This window comes from Erpetoichthys calabaricus, chromosome 16 (genome assembly GCF_900747795.2).
Source record: "Erpetoichthys calabaricus chromosome 16, fErpCal1.3, whole genome shotgun sequence".
Classification (NCBI taxonomy): Eukaryota; Metazoa; Chordata; class Cladistia; order Polypteriformes; family Polypteridae; genus Erpetoichthys; species Erpetoichthys calabaricus.
Window position 1 is genome coordinate 80,963,061 of NC_041409.2, and position 20,225 is coordinate 80,983,285.

Genomic DNA, 20,225 nt, shown 5'->3' on the forward strand with positions numbered 1-20,225 from the left:
TTTATAATAATTGTTCAATATATTATTAATTTGATTTGATGTTGATGGTTCTTCAATTACATAATATAAAAATATAATCATTGTCTTGCGGTTTACTCCTCAAATATCCATCCCCATATCTGAGCATTAGAGAAAGTCTAGGGGAGATCACTCCCGATTTTTTTGTTTAACATGGTGAACTGCTGTCCTGCGGCCCTTAGCGCGAATTGTTTTATGTGAACTGTGCTAGTCTGTACCAATGTGTGTATTTATTTGAACCTCTACTTAATTTGTTTAATGCTCGATGTTATCCTTCGGCTCATTAAGCTGTGAACTGGAGGGTCTCCAAATGCTTTGCCTAGCTTCCACGGCATGCACAATTTCACCCATAATGCACAGTACCTCATATAGTTCGATCGGCCCCGTGTCGGATTACATTCATACCTCATGTGAACCGCTCCAGGATTGAGAAGTCTTAGTCTGGTTGTTTTGATCCACACCGTAGTGTGATTGGCAAGTTCACAGCTACCTAAACGATGTGGACTTTAAGAGAAATCACTCCACAGTTTGAAAATAGCCATACCAAATGAATTTGGTGTGAAATAGGGGCGTCACTAACTTCAACCCTTTTTTGGGGGCTTATCACCAGCTTGAAGTTTTCGTTCTGTTAACGATTGGGGAGCTTGGAATTTTCACAGTATTGGCAGTCATTATTAGAACTGCAAACGGAAGAAACCGGGGCCAGGTCATCAAACATCATGGGCTATATTGGCATACATAGCTACATTTAATAGGTGGGGGCGAGGGCTGTGGGAGATCTGGTAAGGCCCCCGTAACGATGCCACTGGTATGAAAATGCCTTCAATGTAAACAAAACGGATACATGTCTAACACATATTTATGGATAGTAAAAGGAAATATAAAACTTACAAAAATGTTAATCCAAAACGTGTAAGCCTCGCAATTCTACATAACATGCGCTTTTGGACTTTGACAAATCAATTCACTGTACCGTCCGTCCACTCCCCTCTTCTCCTTCTGAGTATAATTCTCGTACAGTTTTAGAACAGTATTGTTATAAATTTGAGGGTGTGTGCTGATCCCAGTCACTATAAAGGAAGAGTATCGTTGGCAACCTGTATAGTCACCGGACAGGCCAACACACTTAGCGGCCCACCGTTTTGGTCAATGCAGGTCGGAACTCTTCTTGCCCGTGTAAAGCCACTGTTTTGTTTCCCTCCGGGCTGTTTTACGCGTGACACCCATCGCACAGCCCGCTTTTTACGCACTGCGTGCTGCTTGCAGGCGCGCATTAAAGAGACAACGGGGAAATGTGCGTGTAGTCTGCATTGTTTACCTTGAAATTTAGCGCACAATGGAAAGCGATATTTTAGACATATTAGAACAGCTCGGGTAGGTACACATTATTTTGTGTGGGAGTTCATTATTTATATATGTTTTAATCTTTATGTGCATGTAATGTTTACCCTTGTATATCTATAAAAACCGGTTAGAAAATAATAAGTATTGCTACCCAATGACAAAACCATGAATTTTTACGACATATTAAAGGAATTTTGTTTTTGTTGAATGGGATACATAAAGTAAATTGCCAGAAGAGGGCCTGGAAATCACTGTGTTAATGTAACAGAGGTCCTTTTGGCATAGAAGGTATTGTTCTTCAGCAGCCTGATGTCTTCATGGCTAATCTTTTCTTATAACGGCGTATTGTTTCGAACGGATCACAAGTGCACTTTCATAACTGCAAAACCGTGACAGTGGTTCTTAATTCATGTGTGATTTCATGTCCTTAGGTACACGGGACCTCTATTAGATGAGCAAGCACTTGGCACGGCGGCTGAAGAAGGCTTTTCCTCCGAGGAGTATGTGAACCTGTGCGTGTGGCTGACATCGGAGCTGAAAGTGATGTGCAAGTTGGAGGAGAGCATCACTGCAGCGCCTGGTAACTGTAGCCGGACCCTTACTGTCTGTCTGTGTGTGTGTGCGCGTGCGTGCGTGTGTTTCACGTGCTTTTGTGAATGTGCTGGAGTTGGCAATGAAATACAGAATATAACAGGCAGATGGTTATCACAGGTTTGCAAAATTCAACACGATAAAAATTGTAAATATTTTTCTTCGTCTTCCTGAATTTTTATGAACAATATAATTGGAATGTTTCCATCACGTCACGTTTAAGTACCAAGGTGAACACTTATTTAATTGAAATGTAATAAATTCTAAAACAATTTAACATGAAAATATTTAGTCAGTGTAATATTTTTGTTCGTATATGTAAAAAAACATCGATATGCGTTCATTTAATTACATATAACTTCAAGTTTTTGTCACAGCCCAAAATCTCTGATACATTCTTTCCATGTGCTTGATATCCTGATGGGAATGTTTCACCTGTCGTCTATCCACTCAGCACTTGAAGAATATCAGAGGAAAATTTCAAATGCGAATCCAAAAAGTGAACTCTGAGGCACATGTTGCAAGCCAGTTCTTTGAACTTAAGTACTGTAATTCATTTTTCACAATTTCTTTTCAGTTTGTGTCCTTCCTTGTTCTTCCCTAAAAACTTAGAAATTACATTACTTCTTTGAATCATACCCACGCCTCTTGTTCCAGGTTGTTCATCTCGCCATTAGATTCAGCATCAGAAATCAGTTTTATAATATCAGGTCCAGTACAAATGTTCTTTCAGTTTAGCCTGAGATAAGCGTGGAAACATTTGTCACAAATGCATAAAACAAGCTTAATCTTTTTATAGGACTTTGACAAACTGTTTTGTATGAAACCATTGTAGTAGCACTTTTTCTGGATCCACCAAGCTAGGTCAAATGATGTTTTTGGCACCAAGCTATAACATTTTTCTCGAGGACCTTCTGAATCCAGAGTAAATTCTTGGCTCTATTGTCCCACTCAGAGAGAAAGTATGGAAATTTTATATGTCCTGACTGCTGACCCAGTAACATGCACAGAAAGTTCAGGTTCCCACTTATGAACCAACTGTGCTTATTTGTACTAGTACTTAAATTTCTCCAAAACATTTTCATAGTTTTTTTTTTCTTGTTTCTTTCAATTGCATAGAATAAGAATTGGGTATTGATATGTATTTGTATGTTATTACTGTTATGAAGAAGTACTCCTTTTAGGTTTCTTTCCGATGAGTCTATAAATAGTCTTCATTCTTCAGCATTGTCTTCTCTGCCAAATTTCTGCACTAAGCCACTTACCTCTGTGCATTAAACTAATATTAGAAAATATTACATTCAAACAAAAAATATTTAAATGTAGTGCAAAAATAATAAAACACATTATAACTGATGTCTAAAAATGGGTTTTGTGAAAAATGTTATGTGATAGAAAAAATGTTTATTTTTGAATTCAGCACCCAATAATATATACATATCACATTAAATAATAAAAACAATCTTTTCAATTTTTACCTGTGTTATAGTTTCAAGGATGACATCTCGCCACCTAATCTTTAGAAAGCAATTTCCTGTTTATACCTTGTATATACTTTTAGATCTGTCCAGAGGTGAGATGTAGGCTCAATTTCCTATTATATTTCCAATTTTTTTAAATTTTTATTTCTGTTACATTATCTTGATTCAGGTGACTTGGAGAGTTTACAACTGGAATTCAGTGGCCTCCTTAAGGAAATGGCATGTCCATATCAAGCTCTCCTGTCTGGAGATATTAAAAACAGACTCGCAACTAAGGAGGATTGCCTTAAATTGATCTGTGAGTGATGTTTTTATTTTTTTATATGCATTATAATTAGCTGTTTAGCCAAATGAGTTAAACGTTGCACAGTCAGTGCAAAATAACCTCAAGGGTGAAGGAAAGACCTTGTACAAAAATTAGTTATTGCCTGAAGGTTGATTATTTATTTTTGGTAGGGTTTTGTTGTAGTGTGGGTTTTTTATTTTTTATTTATTTATTTATTTTCTCCACCTTTCAAACATTCTGTCCAGTGTGTGACTGTAGATTTTTGGAGGTGCTTATGTTTCTTTTTCAGTTTTGGCACAGTGTGATTTAAGTCATGTTAAAGGGGTCATTCTGCTTTATAATTCTTCAAAGAAAATTAGATTGGAATTTTTAAGATGGCCATATTTGATTACCTTTGTTGTCGGATATCGCTAGGAATGCTCCATTCAAGTGTTTTTTTTTTTTTTTTTTTTTTTTTAAAAAGGTCGATACTGATCACCGATTTCATGTTATTGGATAGGCTGATTCTGATTTTTTTTTTTTTTTTTTTCTTTATCCCATGAAAATCTTTTTACACAATGTTCCTGCATAACCAGACACAGAGAAGCCTTGTGTTCTATATTAAAGTGTTAACCTTGGTATTTTTATAATTAAATTGTAGACCACAGGTGTTAACTGTTCATTTTTTTTTTATTAACAAAATGAATTTCTGTAGGCTTATTGTTTGGTGACCCATAAAATAAAGTGTGCGTTTTAAGGAAATTTTATTTAATTAATAAAATATGTACAGAAATATTTATCCATAATACATATGGCAATAAAATGAAATGCTTCCCATAATTACGAGGGACATTCAGAAAGTTTCCACACTTTTCTCTTATTCTGTTTATTAAGAATTTCTAAAACAAATGACATCACTTTTCTATATAGTCACCTTCACTTGCTTTGCAATTTTCCCAGCGTTGTACCAACTTTTTAATGTCTAGTTACTACTCCCGTGTTCATTTCCAATGAATATATAAAAGTTCGGTAACTTTTTGAACATCCCTCATACAAGCTGTCATTTAATTCTTTCTGTAATGTACCTATCTGAAACAAAGCTTAATAAAAAGTGTACATTTACTATACAGTTTATAAACAAGTGTTTTTTCTGCAGTGTAGCAGCTAGTCATTCATAATTCTTGAGGTATAATCATAAATATGGCTTACCATTTTAATTATATAGTACTTGGTTCTTACCAAAATGTAGACTTTGATGCACACAAATAATAAACCCAATACAAATCTTCAGAAAAACTGCAAATGTATCAAATGTTCATAAGATGTTTATCAAGAAGGCACAAGGCTAACAATGTTAAGTTTATCAGTAGAAGACACATTTTACTGTTAAACTAACAAGCATATTGTTTACTAAGCAGCTTTTTGAAATTTTTCATTTTCTTTTCCAGTTAAAAATGTAAGCTGCTTCACTTACCACAAGCTTGCTGTCCAATCTGAAACAGACTTGGTTTTAATTAAAGGACAAAGTAAAAAAAATCTGAATTAATTAAAGTAGCTTTTCTTGCCATTTGTCTAACTGCACAGGACGATTTCTCTGATTCCGTTTTCTCAGTTTATTAATCCACTTTCTTTTACATAAAAGCTAATATTCCAGTCGTCTCTTGCTCTTTGGTAAAATAAATCTTGACTTGCTGCTGGTTTAGCCATCATATTATCTTGCGTAAAGGAGCACAGCAACTAAATTACCATAAATTCTTAGAAAAGCAAGGGTTTAAAAGGTCGTTTTTGTGATCAACCAATTTACCGATCACCATTCCAAGTCTTTTGTAGTGAAAATCGGTCGGTTTAGTTTGGTAGCCGATCTATTGAAGCATCTCTGTATATCGCCACTTTCTTTTTGTGGTGCACATTTGTCTTTTTTAAAAATTGCAGGGTATATGCTAAATGTTTATTTGTATTTGTCAATTAGCAAATTCTGAAAAAAGTTAATTTAGATAGATAGATAGATAGATAGATACTTACAAGATCTTCATATTAATTGAAATACAGGCAGTTAAAGTGATATGCCTTGGGGTCGCTCCGTGGGATAGAGATGGGGATTTGGACCAGCAGTTGTATGATTTAAAGTCTAATACCCATGACACTCTGATTGCTGCCTGCCTGTTTGTTTATTCCTTTTTAATAGTTTGTGAGACAAATGGTAAAATTTGGAAAGGTATATGAAACATTGTCTATGACACCTGGTCTGGATTAAGTGGGTTAGAAAATGACATTACCTTGGACAATTATGTCCATCAAAATTAGACTCCATTACTGACTTAGTATGTGACCATTAGCAAGTAATGTTACTTGCCAGTTCTACAGCTATAAACATAAGGAAACACTTTATATGGTATGCTCTTGTAAGTCAGACATTTTTTCAGAAGAAGCAAATGTGTCGGAAAATGTGACCGATTATATCATTCTCTGTTTGCTTTTACTAGTGTGGATCAGTTAGGCAACTGACCTTAGTTGATCAGATAAATCTTACGTAACCCTGTCAACAATTGTTTTTTCCCCTGGGGAAATTCCCATGTGCTTCAAGGCCAAGCTGAGGAAATAAAAACTCCAGCTTGTTGTGAGTTTTATCCCATTGATTCTCCCTCACCTGCAAAGAGCAAATTACTCTCTTCCCGGGGAGGACCATGGTCCTTAACTTGGAGGTACTCATTTTCATCCCATCTTTGTTAGCTGCAAACCATTCCAGGATTCACCAAACTGAGGTCACATGAAGCTAGGAGGAAAACCGTTCCACTTACAGATGAGATGTACAGTAATTCTGAAGTTCCCAACTGACATTATTTTGGCTTGGCTGTTTCCTGATATCCTGTCAATTAAAATAATGAAAGCAGAGAACAAAACAGAGTCACTTTTGTACCCTAACAACTTTTAACAGATTTAACAAGTATGCAACCACAGCCCTTGCAGTACAAAACCAAATTAAATGTTATATAGCAGCAGTGGTGACAGAATTTGTAACATTTTATGCACCTGCCCCAGTGTGCCATAAAATATGTTGTCGTAAGCCTTTTTTTTTTTTTTTCTTTTCTACAAAGCACATGTGGACAGCATTAGCAAACTTCCACAGCATGTCGGACTTCCATGCAAGAACAAAGAGCTTGCTCTCTGTTCTACAGTCAGGATACAATCTGTTCTTTTTGAGGTTTGAGCGCTGGTCAGAATCTCATTTTCATAACCCAGGCATAGGATGGTGTTTGTTTGTTAGTTTATTTTTGCGAGGAGGCAGATGAGTGTGATTCCCTTGGTAACTGGAGCACACCCTATTGGAGTACCCAATTTAAAAAACTGTGCCCACAACCCTATTTTGCCAGTATTGAGCACTATAACTGCTTTCAATGTGAAACTCAATAGGTGTGATTATTAAGGCATTCCGGCAGTTTTTATTATTTTAGCATTTCAAGTCAATGTTCATGTACCCCAGTGTAGCCACTACAACAACCTTGTGCAAAAAAATGATCAAAATCTCACCAAATGTCTCCATCTTTACCTTCATTACATTGAATTCTTCAAAGGAGTACTTCCTCCTGATAGTAATCTGCAAATCAAGCTTGGCATTTCCACATAATTGCCTAGTACAACCTGGATGACACCTTAACTACCCCATCCTTAAATGTAAAATGATTTACCAGAACTTCTGTGAGGCTGCTGGAACATTATCCTCCTCATGTCACCAGATAGCCCATACATAAAGGCCTTTGCTTTGCCATCTTGTATATTCTTTATCTGCAATGCGATTTGGAGATTCTTTCTCTTTATTCCCCTCTCAAAGCTTAATCCACCATATGGTCACAGGTCACAATTTTTTACAGCTATATAGATTCCTGGGACCTTAAACTGGGTCTGCTGTGTTCAGAGTTCATGTCTGTGTGAGCTCCTGCAAAATGTAGGAGAGTTTCATTCTCAAATGTGACTTAAGCTCATCCAAGCTGGTGTCTGCAGGCATATTCACTGCTTGTTTGTTTCTACTGGCTAGTGGTCAGATGACAGTTCAATACTTCTCTTAAACAGAGTTAAAAAAATATTTGGCTTCAAATCAGATAACATGTCAAAAAAGCCAATCATTGCTCATTGCCCTAAGGTACTCCGATATGGGGACATTTAATAGCAAACTACATTTTGAACTTAGTATTTGTTAATTTATAATCAACAGAATTCCATGTTATTCCCAAGTGAATATCCGACACCCTGATGTCCTATCCTGTGACTTATATTTAATTTTTGCAAGGCCATGTCCCCTGAGGATTCTAGCTCTTAAATTGTCATCTTTGAACCACCACCTGTACACAGTCCAAGTGCCTGCAGTCACTCAAAGAATCAGAATCAGCTTTATTGGCCAAGTATATGTATGTACACATACAAGGAATTGGACTCCGGTTTTACCTAGTATTGTCCCTGATGCTGTGAGATTGACTTAAGTGTTCATGAGAGTGATGGCCTGAGGAAAGAAACTGTTCACATGTCTGGTAGTTTTGGCATACAGTGTTCTGTAGCGCCTACCAGAGGGAAGAAGTTGAAAAAGGTTGTAACCAGGGTGTGATGGGTCTGCAATGATGTTTTCTGCCTGTTTCCTGACTCGAGATCTGTATAAGTCTTGAATGGATGGCAGATCAACACCAATGATTTTTTCTGCAATCCTGACTGTCCGTTGAAGTCTGTTCCTGTCCTGTTTTGTGGCTGAGCCAAACCAGACTGTGATAGATGAACAGAGAACAGACTGGATTACTGCAGAGTAAAATTGGATGAGCAGCTCCTGAGGAAGGTGAACTTCCTGAGCTGGAGCAGGAAGTACAACCTCTGCTGGGCCTTTTTAACAATTGTGTTTATGTTTAGTTCCCACTTTAGGTCCTGGGAAATTGTGGATCCCAGAAACCTAACGTTTTCCACAGCAGACACAATGTTGTTGAGTAGTGTGAGAGGGGGCAACACTGGGGGCCTCCTCCTGAAGTCCACTGTCATCTCCACAGTTTTAAGCTTGTTCAGCTCCAGGTTGTTTTGACTGCACCAGAGGGCCAGCTGTTCGACCTCTCGTCTGTATACAGACTCGTCACTGTCCTTGATGAGGCCAATGACTGTCATATCATCTGCGAACTTCAGGATTTTAACAGACGGGTCTCTTGAGGTGCAGTCATTTGTGTAGAGGGAGAAGAGCAGAGGAGAGAGGACACATCCCTGGGGGGTGCCAGTGCTGACTGTTCGTGTGCTGGATGTGATTTTTCCCAGTCTCACTTGCTGCTTCCTATCTGTCAGGAAGTTTTTGATCCACTGGGAGATGGGAGCTGGTACAGTGAGCCAAGTGAGTTTGGTGTGGAGGACTTCTGGAATGATAGTATTGAACGCCGAGCTGAAGTCCACAAACAGGATCCTAGCATATGTCCCTGGAGAGTCGAGATGTTGCAGGATGTAGTGCAGTCCCATGTTGATCGCATCATCCACTGACCTGTTTGCTCGGTAAGCAAACTGTAGGGGGTCTGTAATGTCCTTCAGGTAGGTCAACACCAGTCTTTCAAAGGATTTCATGACCACAGATGTCAGGGCGACTGGCCTGTAGTCATTTAACCCTGCGATGGAGGTTTTCTTTGGAACCGGGATAATTGTGGAACGCTTAAGGCAGGAGGGAACTTCACATAGCTCCAGGGATCTGTTGAAGATCTGTGTAAATATGGGGGCCAGCTGATCAGCACAGACTTTAAGACAGGAGGGTGACACACCATCTGGACCTGGTGCCTTCCTGATCTTCTGTCTCCTGAAGAGCTGACTCACGTCCCCTTCACAGATCCTGAGTGCAGGTATGGTGTCAGTGGGGAGGGGCAGGGGCTTGGTAGTGAGTGCTGGGAGTGTATTTTGATTGGCGTGGGTGAGAGGTGTGAAAGAGGGATTATCAAACCTGCAGTAGAACAAATTCAGCTCGTTGGCCAGTTGATGGTTCTCTTCAGTATGGGGGGATGGTTTCCTGTAGTTGGTGATGTCTTTCAAACCTCTCCACACTGATGCAGGGTCGTTGGCTGTAAACCTATTTTCCAGCTTTTCAGTGTAGCACCTCTTTGCTACTCTGATCTCCTTTCTCAATGTGTTTCTGGCCTGATTATACAGGATTCTGTCCCCACTTCTGTAGGCCTTCTCCTTAGCCTGACGAAGCTGCCTGAGTTTTGTAGTAAACCAGGGTTTGTTGTTGTTGTATGTGCAAAAAGATTTCATGGGCACACACACATCCTCACAAAAACTGACGTAGGATGTCACAGTGTCAGTAAGCTCATCCAGGTCTGTCGCTGCAGACTTAAAAACACTCCAATCAGTACAGCCAAAGCAGGCTTGTAGTTCCAGCTTTGCCTCGTTGGTCCATCTCTTCACCGTTTTCACCACAGGCTTTGCAGATCTTAAGTTCTCGGCAGGTATAATGCGCTATTGGGATGTGCTCACCAAGCCAGGTTTCAGTGAAGCACAAGACGGCAGATCTGGAAAAGTCAGTGTTTATTCTGTTTAACAGTAGGAGAATATAATAAATACAGTATAGTGAAGTATTAAAGTATACACTACAGAAGACACAACACCACAAACCTCCCTGGACATCTAAACACTCAATGCACCTCTAAACAAAACCTAGAACATCATTAACAAACTACATCATAAATCCTAGACATCTTACTCTATGTGATGAAGCTTGGGCCTCCATACTGCCCAAGCTAGGTCCAATGACTGTGTATACCATTACCTTCTTCTTTCTGCAGTTAATAATTGTCGATTGTTGCAATATCAAAAAGCAACAACCTTTTGTATTGTGTTTTGTTTTGGTTTTTTTTTTTTCAAACAAGACTCATAGATGCCTCTCTGCTCATTACAATAGAATATTCTGCCTTAAGTTTCTCTTGAAATCGCCTTCCCTCTTTATTAGCTGTTCTATCCTTGGATGTTGCACTGGCTAGAAAATCTGCCAGCAGCCATGGGAACAAATTAGCGTTGAAAGAAAAAAATAAAAGTGAAGTCAAGTGAGAGCAGCAGTCCAGATACAAGTGATAATTTGTAGCTAAAGCAAAGTACATTCGTTCACACCTGTGTTAACATGTGTCATAATCAGATGGCATTTCACCACATCAAAAAACAAAGGTATTATTTCTTTGGTAATTCACACAGACCACATTTGGAGTTGGTCAGACATGGATAGTAACCACAATTAACACAAATGCATTTTCTGTCCAACAAACAACAAATGGAACTAAAGATAGTCTATATATGAAATGCACATTAAAGGGTTTTTTTAAGAGAACTGATCATCACTAACCTACAGTATGTAAGTCTTGAATATTGTTGAAGTGTGTCATTTTAAAATATTTCAAGAGCCGTGTCTGGGCTACAATCTATTTTCCCCCTTGCTTTTGCCATTGTCTTTTCACAGAAGGCTCCGCTTAAGGGCTATTTATATTGAGGCGTAATTCTGGGAGGAGTTAGGGTGTTACAGCAGGCGCGTGCATGTGCATTACTTTTCACGCTGACCGGGATTTATGTAGCGGAAGAATGTGGAAGTTGGCGTATGCATAAATTTATGCATCTGGATTTTTTTGTGCATTAGCACATTACCGCTTTTGTCCGTACGTCATGTTATAGTGTAAATTCTACGCACAGCGTTATACATGAGGCCCCAGGTTCCAAAAATGAATGGATGACTAAATAACTGAAAACTTAGGCAGTAAAGTCTTTTTATTACAGTTTAAAGATAATTGTTCTCAAGTTATATTTTAATTGCTGGAATTCCATATGGATATGGGTAAAGAAGTGGAAGCATTTTTTTATAAAGTTCTAATATTGTGAAACTTGTTGAAAAAATGTTAACAAAAATGTCATGGCATTAAAATCGCATCCTGAATGACATAATGTTCTTTGCCTAAATACAGAATTGGATCAGTAAAATTATGTGTAATCTGAGACTTGGAATAGCATGTGGGATTGTTCTACTTATTACAAATCATTGGAAGATTGTTGTCTTTGTTTTTTGGCAGTGTATTTAAGTTCAGAGCTTCAGGCCGTTAGAATTTTACAGACTAGACCTCAACTCAACTGTTCAGCTGAAGAGAAAAATGAAGCCTTTGCAGATTTAAAAAACATCTGCAAAGCTCTTGTGCTGCCGGAACCTAATAATTTAAAAACAGCAGACTTATTTTGCAACATTGATGCCAAGGTATAGTAAAACTTCTTTTTTTTTTTTCTTTTTTCTTCACAAGACACAAGTGGAAATGTTTGTTATAAAAATAGTCTGTGTAGCTAATTGTCTTAACTGGATGTCATAGTGGAATAACAAAATGTAAATTAGTCTGTCTCCAGCAGTGTGTCAGTTGTAACAAAGTATTTAGTGTATATAGCATTATTTTTGTTAACTATTGTTTGACCTCATACACAGGCCTGGTTCATAATAGAAGTAAAATCCTGCAGTATTTCTTTATATTCCCTGCTTTGTGCCCCAATAAATGCAAGGTATTGGCAATATACTAATAACCCAATTGTGCTTCACTCACTCAGAATATAGAACTAATGTACAAAGCATTTTAAGATGGAGAAGCTTTTATCTGTGGCACCTCTACAAGAGAACCACCTCTTTCAACCCTCGCAAACATATGCAGTTTTTAATATCTGGAAAAAATTTGGGATTAAATTGCTCAGAGATCTTTATATAGACAATATCTTTGCATCATACGAAAAATTACATTCCAAATTTAACTTTCCAGCTACACATTTCTTTCACTATCTTCAAATTAGGAACTTTGTTAGACAGAACCTGCCCGATTTCTTCATCTTGCACCCTCGTCCATGCTGGAAAAAATATTGCTCAATTTCAAGGACTTAGACACCATCTCTGCAATATATAAAATTATTTTACAGTCCCTCCCTTTCAAAGATCCAAGAGGACAATGGGAAAAAGATCTCTTAATCAATATATCAGAAAGAGAGTAGAAAGTAGCAATGCAGAGAATTCACTTGAGCGCCATATGCGCAAAGCATGCAATTATTCAACTCAAAATTTTATATTGAGCACATCTGTCTCGTCTAAAACTGTCCAAAATGTTTCCAGGGCAAGATCCAACCTGCAAACGCTGCAATCAAGTCCCAGCCTCACTGAGTCACATGTTTTGAGCCTGTGCCAAATTAACATTATTTTGGACCAAAATTTTTAAGTGCCTCTCAGACAGCCTTGGTGTCACAATCCCTCCTAACCCATTAACAGCTGTGTTTGGTGTTCTTCCAGATGGGTTTAAATTGGAGAAGGACAAACAAACTGTGATTGCATTCACTACACTTTTGGCATGCGACTTATTTTGCTAAACGGGAAGAATCCTAACTCTCCTCTTTTAAGTTAGTGGGTAACCGATGTTTTATACTATTTGAAATTGGAAAAAAATCAAATATTCAGTTAGAGGATCTGTACAGAATTTTTTCAAAACCTGGCAGGATATAATCAATAAAATTTTAGAATAAGCTCTTAAAGCACCGAGGAAGTAATTATCTCCGCATTTCTTTTTCCTCTCTATTCATTTCTACTGGCCAATTAAACTCATCAATTTAGGTATGTTTACAAGCCTTAAGTTTTACCCTGCTGGCCATGCTGTCTCTCTCAGGGGTGGGGGTTGACTTGTTTCTCAATCCTATATTTTGTAAAAATTGATCGATTTGTATAAATGATTACAATAAAATTAATAAAAAAAAAAACAAAAAAAAACTATTGTTTGACCTAGTATATAAACTGTTCTGAGATGTTTAAGGTAAAGTAGAGTTAAGTTTCAGAATTTGTTATTTGCTAATCATGGTGCTAGAGAGTGGTGATGTGTTGCATGTTGATTAGCACATGCAAGAAAGAAACTTCACTGAACTATGTACAGTTGACAATAATTAAACTATAAACCTAGAAAATGGGCCTTTTTAGTGAAGTTTGTATCTTCATTCCTGTGATTTTCATTAATTATAACATTTTTGTGTAATTTTTTTTTTTGCCAAGATAAGAGAACTTCTTGCAAAAGCTCCCAAGAATCATATAGGAGCACCACTGCTGAAGGCAGTGATAAGTCCTGATCAATGGGTAAGATCATCATCTGTTAGTCAATTAACTAAATTCTGCCTATAGTTCTCTTTTTACAAATTAACATATCTTTAATCTTACTTTTCAGTTAGAATAGTATTAAATTATTATTTCTTTGAAGTTATCAAGAAAAACATTTAAATTGTGGACACCAAAGTGATTAAATGTATTAGTGATGCTACAAACTAATACAAAAAATTCACTTTTGTGTTAAGAGTTTAGAAGTGACCGTGACGGAGGCTAAATTGGATTGACATTTTCTGACAGATTGTTTTGAGCAAGGTGATACAGTGGACTGATAAACTATTACAATAAATGAAAATTAAATTTAATATGTTTAAAGTGCCCTGTATGTGCATACAATGAATACACTGAGGGATAATGAAAAGAATGGTCATAAGACATGCAGATAGTCAAAACCAGAAGTAACTAGAAAAAAGGCACACATTAAAGCCAAGAATTTAGAAGTAAGTTTCTTGCTACTCATCCAATAACTTAATAACTGAACACACAAACCAAAATTTGTTTTTTTAAGGACATTGTCCAAAACTTGGACATCCGTTTGACCATGCAACTATCTTAAATCATATACTTGTAACAGACTCACACATAGCATATTTGTAAAGATACTTAACTGGCAATGGACACCATCGCTCTCAACAGTTTGGCCATGATGATGAAAAAAGCAGAATATAGATAGATAGATACTTTATTAATCCAAGGGGAAATTCACATACTCCAGCAGCAGCATACTGATACAAAAAACAATATTAAATTAAAGAGTAATAAAAATGCAGGTAAAAACAGACAATAACTTTGAATAATATTATTTTTATGAGAAAATACAAGGAACTGGTTTAGTTAAAATCTAACTCTAATAAGAATCAGAAAATAAAAACTGTTTTAACACATTAGTAGGACCAAACTAGAAAATGTACTATTGTTAAGCTTAAAAGGAATTCACTATCTCTGCAGTACCTTATTTATCCACAGTATGGCAACAAAAACTATTTAATTTTCGTATTTCAAATATTTAGATGATTTGAGCAAAGCATATTCACAACACTGTAAGGGAAAGTTCTCTTATTAACTTTTATATTAGTAGCACTTCTTTTTTTCTCTCAACTTTGTTTTTAATATTAAAAGATAATTAATTTGAAAGCAATGCTTTTGAAAATAAATATTATGCAAAATCTTAAGGATAAGTCTTCTTTACTTAAAAAATAAAGCTCAATTACCTTGAATGTGTATTTCTATAATATTAAAACAATATGAGCAAAGTTTTAATTGACCAGATGTGAAACTGAGTTATATTTTGTTTTATATTACTTTAGGTAAAACTGACAGAAGTAAATAAAGTACTCTGCAAAGAATATGAGTGTCGTAGAAGAATGTTGATCAAACGATTGGATGTTACAGTGCAGTCATTCAGCTGGTCGGAGAGGGCGCAGGCAAGTCCAGTAAAACATTCTTTTCCAGGATGTTCATATTTTCTGCATTTGTAAAACATAAATGGGTTTTGAGAAATGTTTTAAAAATGTTTTTTATTTCTTAGTTTTTCAGTTCTTTATGAGGTTTTTATGTAACTTGCAGAAACAGACAGACAGCATGGCAAAGGCTTACCAGCCAAAAAGACATGCATTATCTGCAAAGTCAGTTATTGGATTGCCATTTCTGCTTGCGGCACGGGAAGACCTTTCCAAAATTATAAAGACAAGCAGTGGATTGTCTCGGCAAAAAACGGCATGTGCCATTAACAAGGTATTCTTCCTGCTACTGTATGTATCTCATATATTGTGTGCTTTTGTCACGTAAAGTATTGAATAAGTGCTATATTTTGCGCCAAACATGGTGCAACATTTTTCAGAGTATGTTATCGTTTGATAGCTTTATTAGATTTTCTGTATTTAGCCGACAGTGCCTTATTGAAGAGGTTTTGGGCCTGATAGTAACTTCTCCAACCCTTTTCTTCTCCTTGGTAGGTACTAATGGGTAGAGTTCCAGACCGAGGTGGCCGACCATCAGAGATTGAAGCACCTCCTCCTGAAATGCCACCATGGCAAAAACGGAAGGATGATGGAGGACGAGGCGGATGGGGTGGAAGGGGAGGAGGAAGAGGAGGAGGAGGAGGAGGTGGTGGTGGTGGTGGAGGAAGAGGTGGAGGAGGTTGGGGTGGAGGAGGAAGTGGAGGAGGTTGGGGTGGAGGAGGCGGTTGGGGTGGTGGGGGAGGAGGAGGAGGTTGGGGTGCTGGCGGAGGTGGAGGAGGTGGTTGGGGAGGAGGTGGGAGTGGTGGAAATAAAGGAGGCGGTGGCTGGGGTGGAGGGGGATTTCGAGGTGGTGGAAGGGGTGGATATAACTCTTACAGATGAAAGGCTTTTGATATGTTGTTTTTGTGCACATTGTAAAAATACACACTGACACACCCCCCTCCTTTGAGTATAAAACAAGGTGACCATTGCATACAAATCCCTTTCAGGTGATAGTCAAAAATGTGTTTGGTCAAATCTGTAGTCTTAGCAGGAATACTCTCCTCCTAAAACAGTTTCCGAATGACTGTTTTTGTTTCTCACTTTTGTAATTGAAGAACAAAATAGTAAATGAATCTCTCAGTTTAGTCCTGATCATGTGTAGTATTTAAGTAATAATGAATTTAGTGAGGGCTGTACAGATAAAGTGAATCTGCCCATTTTGCCTATATGTTAGTTTAGAGCTCCCAATTAAATGCTAGTGCAGATACGATTGATTTTACAGAAGTCTTTACAGACCTATTTGTGTTAATTCAGATTTCTTCTTTTAAAATCAAAATATCAGTTACAAGAAGAGCATTGACAATATTTTTATACTTATCAGTGTTATCAAAGACTGAGGACTTCAGGGTTTTCTGATTAGTTTTTTTTTTTTTATTATTATTATTATTTCAATTTGGAATATGATATTAAAAACATCGGCTCTGGCATATTCTTTTTTTTTTTTTTTAGTCACTGAATCCCAATAAAGTGATGTTTTGAAACAGGCATCTTTTTCATTGTTCTTGTTTATCATGTATTTCTGTGTTGATGAGACTCCATTTAAACGAAAAAGTAAATTAAATTCTTTTTAAAGAAATATTTTTTGCAGTGTTTACCAGTAAAGTGTCAAGAAGATTCTTACAGTTAATTTTACTTGGAAATAGAATTTTATCTGTGAAAGAGAATACAATGTAAATTATAATGTAACATTTAAAAATATTCCTTGGTAAGTTTTTATTTTTGTCTGCTTTTCTTATTTATACCTAGTGTTACCTTTTTTCTTTTCATTTCATTTTACTCTTTTACTTATTCTTCTGAGGTTCGCACTAATAATACCCTAAAGCCACCCTGTTCTGAGGAACTTCTTCTGTCACATTCAGGGAAATTCTCAAGTGCTTCCAGGCAAGCTAAGAAGTATAATCCTTTCAATGTGTTCTGAGTCTGCCCCTGGTCTGTGCAGTTCTATAATATTAAGTACAGTATGTGTGTTTTTTAAAGCACTTAAGTATAAAAATTGATGGAGTCTGTTATATTGACTGCTGTTAAAAGAGACTGTATACTGTGTTGTGGCAGCTCCGATAATTTACTGTTTGGGAACTTTGAAAATCCAACATTATGTAATATCTAGATAGTTGCATTTGAAGACAGTTTTTCACTGCTGTATCCCAGAGAAAAGAACTAAAAGCAGCAACCTTGCATTGACTCGAAAGTTTGACTTAATGTGAATCTTGGTCTCGGTGAGACCGTCATGTCTCCTCTCCCTCAAGCTCAATTTCCTCTGTCCATGGCACGCACTTACTTTTTATTGTTATCATAGAAAAAAATGCTTTGATATACTTTAAACATGTTTTGAGCATTTTGGGAAAGATGTCTCTGTTTAAAAATTAAAACTCTGCATTTCAGTGGCAGCACTCTCTGAGGTGTGCAGACCTGGGCCTGGCCAAATTTTCTGTAGGTGGGTACACCTTTTATTGGTCTGGTTGCTCTGATGACTGTCATACTTGGGCAGTAGCTGTTGCTGTGGTGGATCGGCTCTTTCCGATGGTGTCCAATGTCGCTTCTTTCAATGAGTGTATTGTGAGACTCTGATTAAGGCACTCTCTGCCTGTTGTCTCAGTGTATTCTTCGGCTGCAGAGAGTTTTTTCTCATTGAGGGAGACATTTTATTCTCGGCTTTGCTCAGTGGTTGATGGTGCTCATGAGGTGACACTCCTCTGGTCATGGGTGACTTCAATGCGACCAGGGTTTTTCTGCCCTTAAAAGGATCAAGACATGTTTGAGAAATCACATGAATCAAAGCACGCTAAATAATCTCATGCTGATCTCCTTGGAGGGCCCAGATCCTGGGAACTTTGATTATGGGAAAGCTGCAGACAACTGAGCCTCTATGAAGAAAATAAGAATAAATATTTAACTGAAGACCTCTTCTGCGTATACAAGTTGGCTTTAAAGAATACTTTTTTTATTTTTCTTCATTAGGTTTCCCATACTTTTTTTTTTTTTTCTTTTCATTGTTTTTACTTCCCGACAGCGACAATCCTTATAATTATTTAAAATTTGTGTTAGGATTGCAGTATCCTGAATTGGATACTTGTTAAATTTAATAAAAAATATTCTGGCACAAGTGTCAAACCTTAAAAAAGGAAGTCCTATTGAGCATTGGAAAATAATTAATAATTATTAACTAATAAAAATAGTGCACATTTAATTTTCCCCACCACCAAATTTCCCCGTCCCGCCCCACCTGGCTACTTTTCATGACACGCGGCTGGAAAAAATTTCTGGGGTGAACACTGCACTGGATAGTTTTCCTTTCTCAGACCATTCTTTGTAAACCCTAGAGATGGTTGTGCGTGAAAATCCCAGTAGACCAGCAGTTTCAGAAATACTCCGATCAGCCCATCTGGCCACATTCAAAGTCACTTCATTCACCTTTCTTCCCCATTCTGATGCTCGGTTCAGCAGGTTGTCTTGAGAATGTCTACAGGCCTAAATGCATCGAGTTGCTTCCGTGTGTTTGGTTGATCAGATATTTGCATTAACCAGCAATAGAACAGGAACAGGTGTACCTAATAAAGTGGCTGGTGAGAGTATGTGTGTGTGTGTGTGTGTGTATACAGTATGTGTGTGTGTGTATATTTTGTTTATTTATATACTGTATTTTCTCTGCCTATTTTATAAATATAAAAAATCAAGCCACAAATAACCATAACTGTTCAAACTTTTATTGAAGCCACTTCCCTGGACCCTTTACAGTAATCCCTCGCTATATCGCGCTTCGCCTTTCGCGGCTTCACTGCATCGCAGATTTTATATGTAAGCATATTTAAATATATATTGCGGATTTTTCGCTGCTTCGCGGATTTCTGAGGACAATGGGTCTTTTAATTTCTGGTACATGCTTCCTCAGTTGGTTTGCCCAGTTGATTTCATACAAGGGACGCTATTGGCAGATGGCTGAGAAGCTACCCAGCTTACTTTTCTCTTTCTTTTGTGCTGACTTTCTCTGATCCTGACGTAGGGGGATTGAGCAGGGGGGCTGTTCGCACACCTAGATAATACGGACGCTCGTCTAAAAATGCTGAAAGATTATCTTCACGTTGTGATCTTTTGTGCAGCAGCTTCCTGAAACGACATGCTGCATGGAGCTTCGCATACTTAAAAGCTCGAAGGGCACGTATTGATTTTTGATTGAAAAACAAACTCTGTCTCACTTTGTCTGCTCCTGACGGAGGGGGTGTGAGCTGCCGCCTTCAACAGCTTTGTGCCGCGGTGCTTCGCATACTTAAAAGAAAAACAGCCCTATTGATCTGTTTGCTTTTCTCTCTATCTCTGTGACAGTCACTGCTCCTGACAAGCACTCCTTTGAAGAGGAAGATATGTTTGCATTCTTTTAATTGTGAGACGGAACTGTCATCTCTGTCTTGTCATGGAGCACAGTTTAAACTTTTGAAAAAGAGACAAATGTTTGTTTGCAGTGTTTGAATAACGTTCCTGTCTCTCTACAACCTCCTGTGTTTCTGCGCAAATCTGTGACCCAAGCATGACAATATAAAAATAACCATATACACATATGGTTTCTACTTCGCGGATTTTCTTATTTCGCGGGTGGCTCTGGAACGCAACCCCCGCGATGGAGGAGGGATTATTGTACTTCTTTTTAGAAGTACTAGGGTGTTGAACAGTGTTAGCCATTATGAATGTAGAGAAAAGCCAAGTAAAATGACACCTCTTAAAAAGATTACAATATGCAAGCTTTCGAGGCAACTCAGGCCCCTTCTTCAGGCAAGATGTCTCTACATTCATTTTGCTTGTCTCTTCTTTTTAGACTAATTTTTAATACTTTTAATTTTGAACATTTATATATAATTACACAATAGTTGCAGATCACAGTTATG

The 20,225-nt window shown here is 37.5% G+C and overlaps 1 protein-coding gene across 1 annotated transcript; it reads left to right on the forward strand.

Moving 5' to 3' along the window:
• Positions 1–1,244: 1,244 nt before the first annotated feature.
• fam98b (family with sequence similarity 98 member B) lies at positions 1,245–16,968 on the forward strand. Its single transcript, XM_028821935.2, has 8 exons — positions 1,245–1,392; positions 1,794–1,942; positions 3,604–3,732; positions 11,751–11,929; positions 13,739–13,819; positions 15,154–15,270; positions 15,413–15,580; positions 15,802–16,968. The coding sequence occupies exons 1-8, from the start codon at positions 1,355–1,357 to the stop codon at positions 16,186–16,188; spliced, it is 1,248 nt and encodes a 415-aa protein (XP_028677768.2). The 5' UTR covers positions 1,245–1,354; the 3' UTR covers positions 16,189–16,968.
• Positions 16,969–20,225: the final 3,257 nt, after the last annotated feature.